Below are 16,541 nucleotides of genomic sequence, written 5' to 3' on the forward strand. Positions count from 1 at the left end.
GCTTCCCCGTCAGAAGCAGTCTCCGTCGACTTCATGAAGATTGTGACGCTATTCACTGCTTATTTAACAAAAACATAGTCGGCTTACTGTTGTAGAACAATAAATACAAGTCATGCTTTTATTTTTGAGTTTTGTGTACTTCACAATGCGTGTTTGTGATGACTTGTCTACTGAGTTTCACTTTTTCCATATATTGTCCGGAGTAATATATGTACAGGCTGCATAAATCGCAAAAGTTTTGACTAAACGAAATCGACCGTGGTGCTGTTGAACTGTGAGGTAAGCTAATCATCAGTATCAAAGGCTTAAATGGAAACATGTAACTTTCTATTGGAGAAGTACAAGTGTGACACCTCGATATCCCAGACAAAAAATGCGCCACCACATTGTATTTCAAAGACGATGTTCTTGACAACTATTCACATGCCTGACACTCGGTTCCAATACACCTGAAACATTTCAATGCTCAAGAAAAAGGACAGACTCACCATCCCGGCCCGGCGAAAGTCGAAGTCGAGCCGAGCGTTTGAAAACCGCCACTGCAACTGCTGAGGGGCGAGTGCTTTAGGGTAATAATACACGTAATTTATGGTAATGGTAGTAATGGCAGTCGAACGCCGCCACTGTTCGTACTGCCGTTACTTCCCTAGTATTCAAGGTGCTCCTCGGGAGTCCTAAGTATGTACTGCCAACACATAGACGTGCTGGAACAATAATGAAACAATTTACTAGGCTGATTCTAACATATATATATATATATATATATATATCCCCAGGTGGTCGAAATTTCCCGACTCCCCCACTACGGCCCATAATAAGTGCGCCATAATAAGAAAGCGGATTTGGCGCGCACAACCCCATACCTTTATTACAGCATGTATATATATATATATATATATATATATATATATATATATATATATATATATATATATATATATATATATATATATGAAGCCCTTCATATATATATATGAAGGGCTAGTGACGTCATGCCCATGTTACGAGCCACTGTCACCGCGGCAGCTGGCAATTCTTACAAGAAACGTACGCGCGGAGCGCTTCGCGTTTTTCACTATTCTGAGGAAACCCAGATCACCGATTGCATGATTCAAACGCTTGTTTAGAATGCTTGCTCGGTATTGAAACGGATGCTGTTCTGTATTTTATATGAGTGATTCCACAGAACGTATGCACTTTTCGCTTTCCTTTGGTGAGTGCTTGAAGCCTGCTTCACTTTCGCTGCGGGTCAGCTAAGTATTGCACGACTTCCGGGATTGGCCCACATTTTTTTTCCCCTGACAGGGACACAAGAAAGCCGACAAGCGAGAGGCTAAGCGAGAGGCTGTAATAGTCATCCGAGTCTCATTTCTCGCTGCTTGCGTTACAAGTGAATATTACAAAAAAAAGAAATGAAGCTTTACATATCTTTTTCCACACTTGCGTTGTGCGTATTCTAACAATTGAGCCCAGAAATAGCGAATTGTGAAAGCCATCAAGAATGAACAACCAAGTCGATAGTTTTTTTTTCTACATCAATCGCCTCCGGATGTACTCGGGTGGCTTCACTGAAGACATGCGGCACTCAAGAAAGGTACGCACACACACGTACACACCAACGCACGCACACAAAGAAAGCACAGAAAATGTTACCCAAACAGCGACATGCACCGGGGAATTAAACGTTAGTCTGTAGCAGTGCAAACCACTTAAATCTGGTGCAGATGGCGCGAAGATCACGAGGTGTTTTCCCGAACAACCTTTCGCTGGATTCCGCAGAGGCGCTGCTGCAGCTTCGGAAGTGGCTGCGCGTGTTGGAACTGTTGCCACTGCGAAAATGAACAGTCAAGCAATAACATGTAAAAAATGAATGTTATGCCGTAAGACTATAGGTACCGCGTGTGATACATTAAGCAGCACCCTCCCACCTCAGGAACAGGACAGCAAAGACGAGAAGTCGCGTGTTGTGTTGAAGTTAGACAGCCAAAGCAGAATATTACCTCTTAATGCTACACTGGAGAATGCCGAAAAACGCTTACTCTATGAGGAGCTTGACCTAACTGTTGCCGAGTCTTGACTCCAGATATGCGACACAACATTTCAAACAACTTGGTAATGTTCACAGTTCTACCCAGCAACTGAAATGTTTTCCATGTATGGCGCACAAAAATGGCCTGACACACAGAATGGCATAAGCACACAACGCTGACTCGCACCTAAAACATATACTGGACCTACACGGAATAACAAAGCAGTAAAGAGTATTGAGACTTCGTACTCGTAAATCTATTAGATGGAAGTCACCACTTTGTGCATGTGCCAATGTATATTATTCGTCGCTGAGTGCACGGTACGTTGAAAATTACGCACTTTAAGCTCGCCCAAGCGTCCGCTGTGTAAAAAAAAACTGAGTACGAGAAAAATTGACTAACAAACATATTTTGGAAACATTCGAAGTATGATGTCAAAAATTTTTTAATTCAGACGCTGTAAAGTACATTGAAAATTATAAAAAAACTTATGTAGAAGATATCTGTGCTGTTACCATTAAAATAAAGTACGCAAGCTCCACAAGAACTTGCGGCAGAATCCATCCCTCGGCAACGATCAACGGTAATAAGTCTAGCATTGAAGTGATGTACTGACAAACTATTGCCATTGTCGATGCGAGACATGTATGACAGGTGTGCTGCAGTGGGTCTCCTTTTTCTCGCTTCCCTAACAACACTCGGAGCGATCTAGTGCTACTGCCCCGAAGTCCGCGCTTGGTGTCCGAAATCCGTGGCGCGGGTGCATGCAAACGCTGATAAGGGCGTCCATTTATTTATTTGCTTATTTGTTTCTATATTTACATATTCTATGGATCATAGGAGGCGGAACATCGGCTTGGACCGAAGTGGTTATGAGCCTTGGATCTTTTGTGGGTGTCGAACCTACGACCTCAGGTGCTATAGTGAAGGTAGTGAAGGAATGAATTGTGGGGATTTAAGTGCTAAAAGCAAGATTTCGTTATGAGGCACGCCCTGGTGACCGAGAGAGAGAGGAAGAAACACTTATTTGCAATGACTTGGGGTGACTTCCTCGTAGGGCGGAGCCCCTAGCTCAGGGTCCTATTGGCTCGCGCCACTCCGCGTGTACGCAATGCCTCATGACCTCGAGCGTACCGTAATCTTGGAAGAACGCTAACGTAATCCTAATCCATAAGAAAGGGGACGCCAAAGACTTGAAAAATTATAGACCGATCAGCTTACTGTCCGTTGCCTACAAACTATTTACTAAGGTAATCGCAAATAGAATCAGGAACACCTTAGACTTCTGTCAAGCAAAGGACCAGGCAGGATTCCGTAAAGGCTACTCAACAATAGATCTTATTCACACTATCAATCAGGTGACAGAGAAATGTGCGGAATATAACCAACCCTTATATATAGCTTTCATTGATTACGAGAAAGCGTTTGATTCTGTCGAAACCTCAGCAGTCATAGAGGCATTACGGAATCAGGGTGTAGACGAGCCGTATGTAAAAATACTGAAAGATATCTACAGCGGCTCCACAGCCACCGTAGTCCTCCATAAAGCAAGCAACAAAATCCCAATAAAGAAAGGCGTCAGGCAGGGAGATGCGATATCTCCAATGCTATTCACAGCGTGTTTACAGGAGGTATTCAGAGACCTGGATTGGGAAGAATTGGGGATAAAAGTTAATGGAGAATACCTTAGTAGCTTGCGATTCACTGATGATATTGCCTTGTTTAGTAACTCAGGGGACCAATTGCAATGCATGCTCACTGACCTGGAGAGGCAAAGCAGAAGAGTGGGTCTAAAAATTAATCTGCAGAAAAATACAGTAATGCTTAACAGTCTCGGTAGAGAACAGCAATTTACAATAGGCCGCGAGCCACTGGAAGTGGTAAGGGAATACATCTACTTAGGGCAGGTAGTGACGGCGGATCCGGATCATGAGACGGAAATAATCAGAAGAATAAGAATGGGCTGGGGTGCGTTTGGCAGGCATTCTCAGATCATGAACAGCAGGTTGCCATTATCCCTCAAGAGAAAAGTATATAATAGCTGTGTCTTACCAGTACTCACCTACGGGGCAGAAACCTGGAGGCTTACGAAAAGGGTTCTTCTCAAATTGAGGACGACGCAACGAGCTATGGAAAGAAGGATGATAGGTGTAACGTTAAGGGATAAGAAAAGAGCAGATTGGGTGAGGGAACAAACGCGAGTTAATGACATCTTAGTTGAAATCAAGAAAAAGAAATGGGCATGGGCAGGACATGTAATGAGGAGGGAAGATAACCGATGGTCATTAAGGGTTACGGACTGGATCCCAAGGGAAGGGAAGCGTAGCAGGGGGCGGCAGAAAGTTAGGTGGGCGGATGTGATTAAGAAGTTTGCAGGCATGGCATGGCCACAATTAGTACATGAACGGGGTTGTTGGAGAAGTATGGGAGAGGCCTTTGCCCTGCAGTGGGCGTAACCAGGATGATGATGATGATGACTCCGCGTGCCCGCCGGACCAGCCGTCGCTGCTCTTGCGGGTCTGAGCTGGTCTTCGCAGTCTCCCAGGAGGCAGGTGAAGGTAAAGGAATAGGGGAGTAACACGGAGGGAGTGGGCCCTCAAAGATGCAATGTTATACTGTGGGCTTTGCTCCACACTAGGGACAGTATGAGCGATATTGTGTGGGGTGGAAGAGCTGAAGGTAAAATGGCAGCGAAGTTAATTATTTTGAAGCTGTCGGCCACGCGACGGCATCTTCTCGGTTAAGGGAATTATGTGGTGGGAGAAGTGTCTCCTGCTATGCGTGTAGTGTTGTAGAGTTTCAGTGTAGCTCAGTGGTTCTGTCGGTGCGTCGTCTGAGTTGGACAGTTCTTCCAATGGAGCCCGGTTAGTGAGCTCTCGGGCTACCGCATTAGCGCGTTCATTACCATGGGGAGAGGCGTGTCTAGGTGTCCAGACGATACGCACCCCGTGTAACGCTGTGGGTTGTAATGATCTAAGGATGCGGTGTGTGTCGGGTGTGATAGGTCCATCCGGTGCCGGTATGGTTGAAGCTTGTACGATGGCTAGGGCAACAGCAGCCTCTTCCGCTGTGCCGCTGTCCACAGTGTTGAGTGAGGCCGAAGCCCTCAAAATTTCGGTACTATCTAGTACGACTATATATATATATATATATCTATCTATATATATATATATATATATATATATATATATATATATATATATATATATATATATATATATATATATATATATATATATATATATATATATATATATATATATATATATATAGGGCACGACTCTGTGGGCAGCGGGCCACGTCGGTGCATAGGACCGATGCGTTCGACGTGTCATCGCCACCAAAGGGTCTAGCCAGGGCTTGTGCTCATGCATTTCTTTGGTCTTTATGGCGGTCAGAGTGCCTATTCCGGGGAATTGGGGCCACGTGAATTTTGTTGGGAATGCTAAGCGCAAGAATTGTGCGGCCTTTGTGTTGTGGTGTTCTTGGTGCTTGGTATCCTAGCCAGGATAGAATGAGGCACCCTTGCGTTGTTTGTTGTAAACGTTGCAATTGGCTGTTAAGATGACCTTCGGCTAGTTCGCGGATGGTGTTGTGCACCCGGAGTCATAGGAGGAGCTGCGTGGACGCATGTTGGGGTAGGCCCAGCTCTGGCTTTAGTGCTGTAGGGAGGAGGGTGCCCATCTGGTGCATCTCGGTCTGAGTCAGGTTATGATATGGGAGGTGGTAGGTTAATCTGCTAATTATGAGGGCTTGCAAGATTCGGTGTGCATCTTTTTCTTGCAGTCCTTGTCGGCAGTTTGTACTGCTCTTAATGATGTGCTTTACTTGGGTGATTTGTAGGCGGAGTATGTGTAGGGTATGTGTTGCCTTCCCGTTGTGTTGTATGTGAATGGTCTTGCGTGCACGAACCTGTGTATTAAACCATCGATTGTTTAATGAACAACTGCTGACAGAACAAGAAAAATATGTTCGCGTGTGTGTCTTCTTTTGGCTGTCTGTCTAAAAGTGCTGCGGTAAGCACCAGAATAGATGTCAACTCGATATCAACTCGATATCTAAGGACGCGCTTAGATCACGTATACCTATCGGAATGCGGCCACAAGGTCCCTATCAGAAAATCGCATATGACACGTATGCCACACATTCAATAATCTGTATGGCCATATGACAACGCATATGAAAGATAAGTGTTCTCATATGATCATACAAGATTATTGGGTATGTGGCATACGTGTCATATGAGATTTTTTGATAGGGGTATTTTCGATCGTGATCAGGTCCGATCGAAATTGAATATCTCCATCGGGATTCGTTTCCTTGGTGAGGTGGAGGAACGGAGCGATCGAGAAATTTGATCCGGATTGGGATCCATCGGGATCAAAATGCTAAGTATGGACAGCTGGGCTAGTTGGTTATGATTAGCATTATGAAACATCGTTCCAGCGCACAATTGAACAAGGACGAGAAGTTTTTTTTCCGGCGTTCGTGTTGTCTTTCTCTTCTCGTCCTTGTTCAATTGTGCACTGGAACGATGTTTCAAAGTGATCAAAATGGTCGGATGGGACAGTAGTATAACGCGCTACTGCTTCTGAGCCACCACAGCTGGTTTGATTCAAGGTTCAGGTCACTACGATCGCAAACATGATCACGTTCTATGACGCAACAGATAAAAATGGGCTCTACAGGAGAGCTTTTATTCGCGACAGCACGGACACGCTAGCACCACCAAAGTCCATCTTCTATGCACGCTGTCAAGGATTTGACATCAACTGGGTCCATCACTCCACCGCACTTGATTCCTGGTTGCTTGCGCGAACACGGCCATGGTGCACTGGCACCTGCATGGAACGTACGGCATGACGGCATTATATTTTGCACAAAAGTATAGAAGAAAAAGCAGTAATAAATTTCGAGCACGTGCTTGGGTTAACAGAAGCCCTTGAGCACTAACACAGTTCCCGTTTCATTTTTTGATATAACAACCGTGGTGTCTTCTTTTTCAAAGTTGTTTCACATAGGCTGGATGCCACGCTGGGCAGAAGACGGAAATACAGAAAAAAAATCAATACCTTTTGTTAAGCATAGAACGAACCAAATTGAAAACTTCTTCGGCACCGTCAAAGGCGGTGGCTGTTCCTCCACTTGCAATTTTGAGTTGTTACAGCTTCAGTTGTTAAGGTGGGTTTCAAAGTTCCTTATTCCTTGCATTTTACTGTCTTCTCTTCTAAAAAGGGTTTAAAAACTAGGTTTCTACCTGGTGTCAGTATTTCGGTGATGTACATATATTTTGCATTAGTATAGTCACATTGAGCGCGGAATGAACGGCAACTTAGCTTCAGTGGGAAAGAAAAAGCATGTCAGTTTCATAGAAAGTCCAGAAATTGTAAGGGGCTGCAAGGTTTTGCGTTGGCTTTGCTTCTAGCACGTGTGCTATAACACTACGCGATGTGACATGATGCGATGTTGCACGCACCAGGAAGAGCACCAAAGAGGTACCAGGCGGGTCACAACTCTGACACAATGAGAAACGCTGACAGCATCGTTGCTGGTGTCACACCTCCAGGGCGCGTAAGATGAGACCCATTGAAAACCAGCGCCTAATGGAAGCTGTCGAAAACCCGATGTCTTTGACGAGTTTCCAGCTCTCAAAGTCGCTCCCGCTCCATTCAACCAAGAAAAGCATAGCCTTTAAGATCCGCAATTTAAATAAAGAGGGCGCCATCTTACGAGACGTGGATCTGGACATCGCCTTTGACTTAGCGTACGTTGCACGTTCCGCCGAGACCAGTGCGCAATTGTCCAACATGAACATTGCTCTAAAACAAGAGCGCCAATACGCTTTCGCACAACGCTGATGTCAGCAAAGGCCGCTGATGCCGCCCTTGCCGAGCCGATTGAGCTACCCATCACGGTGCGTTGACTTCGCTTCGTCGATTTTGAAGCCAAACGCACCTAACTGGTCTGTTTGTGGTGGCGACCTAACTTTCCGCGCGCAAGCTGTACAAGAGCTGTCGATGAAGTACAGCGTGAAGGCGCCTATACGGTGCAAACGCAATACCTTGAATGTCTGTGTTTTGTGATCGTAATAAAACAGGTCCTATAGTTTTAGAATCACATGTAGCTACTTTTTTATAATTGCATGTGCTACCGACGACATCTTGCGATGGTGAACTTAAACAACCCAGTAATGCCGCAACGACGACTTTAGGTTAAAGCAACCATGGTTGCGATATAATTCTTATGCCGATTTGTGCCTTACAAGTGTCATGGGTGTTGAAATAACATTTAGGCAACCTTCTCATAGATACCTAAATGAACTACGGAGATCAGGCGAGGTATCCATTCCTGCGGTGCGACCTAAGCACACGTCGAGAGCGAAAATAATACGTAAACTGCCGTCAAAATTCACGAAACAGAATTGCGTAAAATATATGGAAAGGCAGGCGTAAAACGTTCGTTCTATGTACTTGTGTCGGTGTTTACACTCATGACCTATTTGTTGTGGAAAAAATTCTTTGGCTCATTCGCGGCAGTTTGTGGTAGGTAGGTAGGCTCCTGTCTCACCTGGTTTCATAAAAGTGATCTTGTAATAGCCCATTTAACAGAATGTATGAAAGGTGTTTGGCGTTGTCCGGATATACATCGTACAATATAATCTGCAGATTCTCTCTATCTCTCTCACTGCCAATAGGAGGTGTCTCACATAATCGTACATCGAAGGAACCAACAAGTACCTGTACGAATACAATCTCAGAAGTGTGGAAGCTAGGTCAGGAACATTGAAAAAAGAGCTATTAGAGGCTGAAAAACAAAATTCTGCAGAAACTTCATTGGAGTTGTCCAAGTATATGTAATTATTTTGCCACTTGGTCATCTCCACATTGCCTGGTGTCATTATCAATCTTATCAAATTTTATCCGACCAGTATCACCCATATCGGTCGTTATCAACCTTATCCGACTGGACGCGACACATATCAACCATTACGAGTTGTTATCAACCCTATCGAACTCGATCCAACCCTTATCAATCCTTCTCTGTCCTTATTAACCTTATCAGACATGATCCAACCATTATCAGTATTACCTGACTTGATCCGACACTTATCAATCCTTATAATGATACTTTATATGAAATGCTCCGACTATTGTAAGCACTTATCACTCTTTAGCACCTTACCCATCGACGTCGAGCCATTATCCACTGTAATAAGACCCGCATAACCCCTCATCACTCCTTATCTTCCTTACCAACTTATTCACTGCTTATCTGTGTGTGTTGCGCAACGCGAAGCATGTGCCCTCAGAGGTCGGTGACATTTCGGTCGGTGAAAGAACAACCCAAAGGAAGGTGAATCCTGCGACCCCCGAAACGCATCGGGTATGTGAAGTGTTCGGCATGAAGTGTTGGCAAAACTGGAATTTTCCTGATATTTACAAGGCTCGAAGTCTCCTCTACATGAGGTCCTATAGATGGCTTTTATTCCATCATCACCAAATCTTTCAAGAATGTCTTCATAAACACTGTTCTCCTTCATATTTGTTTTGTATTGCCGGCACAATCCATTCATATGGTTTAGATACATTCAACTTCTGCAAGCGTGGGTGTTTAGCCCAGAATTTTAAGCAAAACACCATAAAGAAAGCGCTCTAGAAATTTAAGGTGAATGAAAGAACAATCAAAGGTCAGAAAAGCACGCACGTCCAAAAAAGACATCCAGTCCGGCACCGTTTCTTGTTCAGCGTACGTACTACCCACTGCTCCCTAGTAATATAAGAAAGTGGGTGTGTAGCCCAGAGGATAAGCCACTCGGCTTGTGAGCACGGGGTCGTAGGTTCTTAACTCATCACCGCCAACGCTTTCCCATTCAAATGCATCGTTCTGATTTTATTTTAATGGTAAAACATTATATGCCCCATTATGCGAAAATCAGTCGGCGTCAGGGTGACCGGAAGATGGTGTCTAAAATGGCCGACTGCACAAAGTGTAAAAACATGTGAAAAAAACAATGCTTGGTTTGACGTCAAATTTCTCAGGGAGGTTCTTGTAAGCAAAATAAATTGATGGCCTTGAAGGAAAAACTCGGTACGTTTCGGTCTGGGTGGAAACCGAACCCGGGCTTCCGGGGTGCCAGACAAAGCAGGCTCCCTCGACGCCGCGGAGGCTCCACGGTTCGCGTTGACTAAAGGCGTGTCTAGGGCGTGCGTTATTGCACACGGCACGTCACAGAGAGCGGGCCGACTGAAGGTGTGGCCTAGTACGTGCGTCATTGGGTAGGTGACGGCGCAGCCAATGGGGAGGAGGTGGCACCACGTCGGGAGTGTATAACACGAGCGCGCTCCTGACGTTCCCAGGTCTGCAAACGGTACAATGCTTTCGCATTCTCACACGTAAGCCTTATCAAGTGTCCCTGCCGAATTTTTCGGCTTTGTGGAGCGCATCGTGTTACGCTTTACGGACTCACGGACAGATTTTCCGAGTGCTCAGCCTGAGGAATTCAAAAAGGAAATTAAAGCATCTGACGTTGGGATCAAACTGGTGACGCTGAGCGCAGCAGCTCGATGCTCTAAGCATTACGCCACGATCTCGCGGAAATGCCAGATAGCTGTTTGAGACAGCTGTGCGTGCATCGCATCAGATGGCACGAGCTCATGCGCGCCGGCTAGATTACATTAGGCTACAGGCAATGAGAGCAGTCTCAATACTCTTTGCGTCATGAGTGGGAGCGTCAGCTTCTCCCATTCCAGCCTCGCTGCAGCTAATGCTTTGAATAGACTCCCGTCAAATAAACAGCTTGCTTTGCACAAACATGTTGGTCCATTAGGTAACTCTTCGAAGAACCCCAGACGGTGCTGGGTTGCCAGCTACCTGCAAAATACTTCGCCTAGCATTGATTCCCACAGCGCATCGGATCTGCAGATTTTTTCCGTGCCACAATTCCCTACCACCTTGCTATATCTTCGGTTATTCTGAAACCTTGTGCCGCTCGTGGTAACCTTACGCAAAGCAAACGGCAGCTGACGCTAGGAAATGCCTACGCTTAGCTGAAACGGAGAGAACGGCTCTTTCACTGGAAAGCATATAATGAATTTCTGTGGCTTTATTGCGATACCAAACACACGGCCATTCAAGGCGCGTTCACGCCCTCGTGCTCACCCTATCATCGGTAGGGTGACCAGAACCCTATCGACGGTGCATGAGCTCGCCGCGCGCTGACGGTTACCGCCATATCGAAAGGATAGACGTGTGTGCCAACAGAACGCGCATAGAAACGGTTCGTAGGACGCGCATAGAAACAGCGCGTGCAGGTCGCACTGAGTTTGCTGCGCTGTTCTCACATACGCAGCATTCTCGCCGCCATAGCCGTGCCCTGCAAACGCAAAAGTCGTCCCAGCTGCTGTGGTCGGTATTCGAGCGTTACGCCCAACCAGATTCTGTCAGAGGAAACTACGCGAAAGAAGAGGTTAGGAAACCAGGAAATGGGGGCACGCTGCGATACGTATACAGGTGAGGCGATCCCACGCGGTGATCTAGAATGGCAGAGGTTTCACCTCGCAATAGCTAAAATATTTGCCCTTGCGATCGCTTCCGATTACTGGAATCACTGCTTCCGGATACCTTAGGGCTGGGTTAAAAAAAATAAACAAGGAAAGCAAGAACCAAAGAAATCTGGTTGATGTCATGCACACGACTCTAAGCATCTGCGACGGAGCTCACTACGGCGGAGCTGTAGCTCATATGCGCGCAAAATAGACATCTAGCCATGCGTCAGCGGTTGAATTCTTTAAATTACTCAAGTTACAAGTGGAAAAAAGCTGCTGCGCATAGCTGTTACAGCCAGCATGAAGCCGCAAAGCTGTCCAGTGTACAGGTGGTTTCAGCGCATAACTTTCTGCGCCAGATGTTGAACGCGGTGCCCTTGTCTACTTACGATTAGATAGCGCCAGTTTGCCGGCACACGGAAGTTCAGTCAAGGACTGTCGCTAAAACATTACAATACACTGAACCACGCCGTAGTCTGCGGGAGTCTAGCTCGTTAAAGAGAGACCGAAAATTAGTCTTGCCTGATTGCACCCACATCGTTCCTTAGAGGAACACAGAGCAGGAAGCTCAGAAACGACAAGGAATTTTGTCAGAGAATAATGAAAGCTATAGACATGAGAGAAGCTACTCTACATAACTGCGATGAGAAATGAAACGTGTAGAAGAAAACCAATTGACATTCACCATACACAGAAAACGCACGCAACAACATACACTGCATGAAACTATTTATGCGCACTACAGCGTTCACTGCATAGCGAGTCTCGCGACTCTTGAAGCCTTGATGTGTTCAGGTGGCATACGAGGGCTTATTGGCTGGTCCCGTGCTGCTGAGTTCGTGTACCACGTGATGTCCGTGGTTAAAAAAAAAGCACCATCCGTAGCCACGAGTGGCACTGGGTAACAATTTCACGCCCAGATCTAGCGCACAAACAAAGATAGTCAAGAAGGGCGACGATAGGACAGCCGCCAGCTTAGCTCAATTTGAAGAGCATTGCACGTGTTATGTGGAAGGTGTGGGTTTAGCGTCCACTGGTATCAAGTTGTCTGTTCGCCTATTTTGTTTCTGATTTTCCTTATTAATTAGTACATTTCCATTACAAAACCCCACATAATCTCCCCTATGTATTTCTTGACTCCATACTTTGTTATATTCATATAATTATGACTCTTTTTTGTCATTCACAACTAACTGAAATATCTGGTTGAGACAACAGTCGAAACGAAGGAAGATTCATAAGCGTTTTTGTAGGCTGGGATGCAGATGTGTGCTGGCGCGGGGTCCAAGCGACATGTTCCCGCATAAGACATAATCTTTGAAGCATACTCAGTGCGGGAATTAGGCGCGATTCTTTCGAATGGTAAAACTATGAGATTTGTGTGAGGCCTGTCTTACGACAATGACACGAACCATCAGTGCGCGGAGCGCACTATTGATTATTAGCTGTCCATCTAAGCACATCAGGCGTGTTAGCTGTCCATAGGATCTGAAGACTGAGCGCGACTTTGCTACAAGGTAACGTCCTTACCGACAGCCCGAGAAGCAAAGCTCTCGCCTTGCAACAGTGCTCGGTCACCGCATTTCAGCAAGCTTAGTGTTGTTGGCAGTGTGCTTAGGTGCAGCTTTCTAATAGAAATATATTCGCTTACTTTACCCCGCTTCGTTTGTGGCTGTGGCGTTCATAGCGCGTTTTGTGGCCGAGAAACAAAATAGTACGAGCTATTAACGACATCATTCGAGAAGTTCGCAGGAATATTGGAGGCTCGGAGCAATTAATTCTAAAAAAGAAGGAAATGCCGCGGGAGCTAGCGTTACCTGACGCGCGTACGTGTAACGCGAAGACGTGGATTCGTATCCCACCCGCAGTCAGTTGTTTACTCGTCTACTTTCATTTCCCTTCGTTTATCATTTGAACAGTTCAAGTAAACGAGTAATTTTCTCTGTGCTTTCTTTGGAGTAATTTGCTATTCACTTCCTATGCTTCGACTAACGAAAATCGGCTCTCTCAGCCCTCAGTTCTACCTTTCTTCTCGTATATATGTAGTGTGTGTGTGTTTCAAGGCAAGAGAAAGTTTCAAGGCAAGAAGCGCTCATCGACAGCATAGCTGTGTGGGACTAGACGTACCTTACTGAAAAAAGCAGCCACCATCAGCAAATTTTCAAGCGATGATCGGTCCCTGGAATAAAGGACAGCACTGTTAGAGGAGTGAAGAACTCTGTATTTCCATTGTAAGTTTGCAATTTCCTGACGCTTAGTTAATATGATAACAATAGACGCATAACGTATAATAATACAACTGGTCTGGACATAGAACCAGTACAGCAGTCATGATCAATGAATTCATCTTTGCATTCAAGTTGAGGGAACATACGGTACACAGAGGTGAATTAAAATTTCGCTTTGAAAGAAACTTGCGGCGATATTTTATTGCGATGGCAAATATATGGGCACTGTAGGCGAATTCCTGTCGTCATTTTGCCGTCACCGTCGGCGTTGCCGTGAGATTTTCTATAACGTCCAATTGTAATGAGATCGCGGCAACGCGCCGCATGCTGTAGGTGCGAATTAAAGCTTCCAAGGATTAGGCGAGAAGGATGATGGCTTGATGCAGCGGCATCTTCTCGCGCAGGTCAGGGCGGAAGGCGGGAAGAAATGCGCGCATTAAGAGCGAAGGTGGAAGGGGCTACGTTGGCGCGTATTTCCTCTTCCACTCCGGCTGCGGTTGCGCACGGAGCGGCTGAGCGCTGTCACGCGCGTCCTCTCGTGGAGGTACTTCGCGCTGGGTTCGAAGGCTAGGCGACGCGAAATAGCTGATGGCTCCATGTGCGCTGTGTTCTCGCGCGTCGGGTTTGCATTGAAGCTTGAGGAAGCACGAAGGGGAAATTCGCTCGCCGCTGCTGCCGCTCTTCAGCACGACAGCGACAGCGAGTCTCCGTGGCCGTCGATTGAGATGCGTTCATGTTTCACAGCAGTTTCACAGGAGATGATAACACATTAGCATTACTTGGTATAGCTGTCCAATAATCTGCTGTCGCAAACAATGCGCCCCCTGTAGCGCGTAACTGCGACTACTTAAACGATTAATTGCAATCATTCCTTATTTTTGCTGTCATCATTGGCACATACGCCGTATACGCCCCACATACGCCCCACGATAGTTGTCCTCAGAGCCAGGCTCACGATACACGTGATAAGTGATAATAAAATGTGAATGAAGATGTAAGGAAACATTGCGAAATGCGGGCATACTTAATCAGTTAAGTACCACTTCTAAGTTTACCCGCTAAGTATGTGGTTCTTTCGTGAAATTGCCATTCGCCACGTGCTTTTCCAATGAGTTGTTCTTTCAGGGAACCCCGGCCTAGTATTTATGTGCCAGAGAAATAACTAAACAGAGAGAGATAGAAAAGTACTCACCATTTCATCGCAGGAGTACGATAGCTGCCAGCAGCATGGCCACGCTCATACTAAGCGTAGACAGCGCCGAGAGTGGACCAAAGAGCGAGCCTGCGTCAATGTAAACATGGACATATTTTAGAGCCGCTCACGTCGCTTTTAAAGTAAATCCCGAGTCAGTGCAGCTACAGCAGCCGGAAATCTACAGGCCTAATGCTACCGAGAGAAGACTGGCGCTGTAAGCGTTCCGGAACCACTGAAATATTCAGTATCGCATGAATGGCTCTGCCATTTGAAACGGATTCGTTGACAGAAAGCATACTGTGGCGTATGTTAAAACCAAGCTTCTCTTGGTAAACGGTGCAGTGCTTGGACACAAAGCTATGGCAAATTTATTCTGCGGAAAGCCGCAAGGTGCAGAGGAAGGTTCACGAAAGGAAAAGTTGTCCCACCTGACTGCAGCAGTAACGAGTACATTCGGGTGGAAGGTACAGTGTGAGCAACCCGTTTGGTTGAATGGACTGTCGAGTGGATGACAATTTTTCCTTTCGTAAACCTAAAACTTGCGTGAGAATACAATCCTGACCTGTGGGGTGCATCAATATAAACATTGCATGAGAAGACACGTTCTGTAACAGGAAATGAAGCACAATTGTACGTGCCTCATCTTGTTATATGTAATGTTATTACCTCTTCACTAACGTTTAATTTCACATATATTCCATCATATACGTTATATATGGGCGCAATAACGTAAAACTATTCCTAACTTTTCTCTTCCAATTCTGCAATCAGACATGCGCAATTGGTAAAAGACTTTATTGGACCACCCCCACTTTACCTGTCTGTCACGCGACGTCACGAAAACCGTTATAGCTCCCCATCTAATATGACGTGCACACCCTGATCATGCAGTTTTCAACCGAAAAAAAAGAAAAATGGTTATTTCTTATTCGACGCCTTTTCGCCATTAGCCCACGGCTACTGGTCAAAAGTTTTCCGGCTGCGCCCACTTCACCTGCCTGTCACACGACGCCACAAAACCGCGAAAACTCACTGCGTCACAGTGACATGCACGCGTTGAAGATGCATTGATATGCCGAACAAAACCGAATTTTTTTCTGAATAGCCGCAGGCTGCCCCGTTCCGAAAGGAACAAAAGACGGCTGCCACCGATCGCTCAGGCACTGGCTACTCGCACCTGCCGGAGAGCATGAGTTTGTTCGCGTATAATAAGCCTTTCTGCGTGGACGCGTAACGTTTTCGAGCACTTTCCGTATGTTTAAGACCTCGTTCTGCCAACTCTTCCTTGCTGAGGATCCGTTTTAGCGGCATTTTCAACCTTCCGTTGCATGCCGCCGCTATTTTCGACCAGCCATAGCAAGCTACGGGGAAGCGGACCAATCGTAGGTGCCGGCACCACCCCTTTTATCTGGTTGTCTATTTTCGGTGCATTGGCTCGGCCCCATCGAAACCATCTCCACTTGAGTGTGCTCCTCACCTACTGGCAGCCAATTACGTACGAAAAAGCGCTCAACCTAGGCAATGTTATTCGTTTTGAAAGCAA

General features: G+C 45.9%; 1 protein-coding gene across 3 annotated transcripts in view; it reads right to left on the bottom strand.

Moving 5' to 3' along the window:
- Nucleotides 1–6,700: 6,700 nt before the first annotated feature.
- LOC142587732 (protein Skeletor, isoforms B/C-like) overlaps nucleotides 6,701–16,541 on the bottom strand; it is a 38,330-nt gene continuing 28,489 nt past the window's right edge. For all 3 annotated transcript variants that reach the window (XM_075698937.1, XM_075698936.1, XM_075698935.1), the window contains exons 9-11: nucleotides 14,996–15,085; nucleotides 13,703–13,754; nucleotides 6,701–6,871 (exon numbers count right to left, since the gene is read on the bottom strand). In XM_075698937.1, coding sequence (XP_075555052.1) covers nucleotides 15,000–15,085 — 86 coding nt within the window. In that variant the 3' untranslated portion in view covers nucleotides 6,701–6,871; nucleotides 13,703–13,754; nucleotides 14,996–14,999. The remainder of the gene's footprint in view (nucleotides 6,872–13,702; nucleotides 13,755–14,995; nucleotides 15,086–16,541) is intronic.

Source organism: Dermacentor variabilis, chromosome 7 (genome assembly GCF_050947875.1).
Source record: "Dermacentor variabilis isolate Ectoservices chromosome 7, ASM5094787v1, whole genome shotgun sequence".
NCBI classification, from domain to species: domain Eukaryota; kingdom Metazoa; phylum Arthropoda; class Arachnida; order Ixodida; family Ixodidae; genus Dermacentor; species Dermacentor variabilis.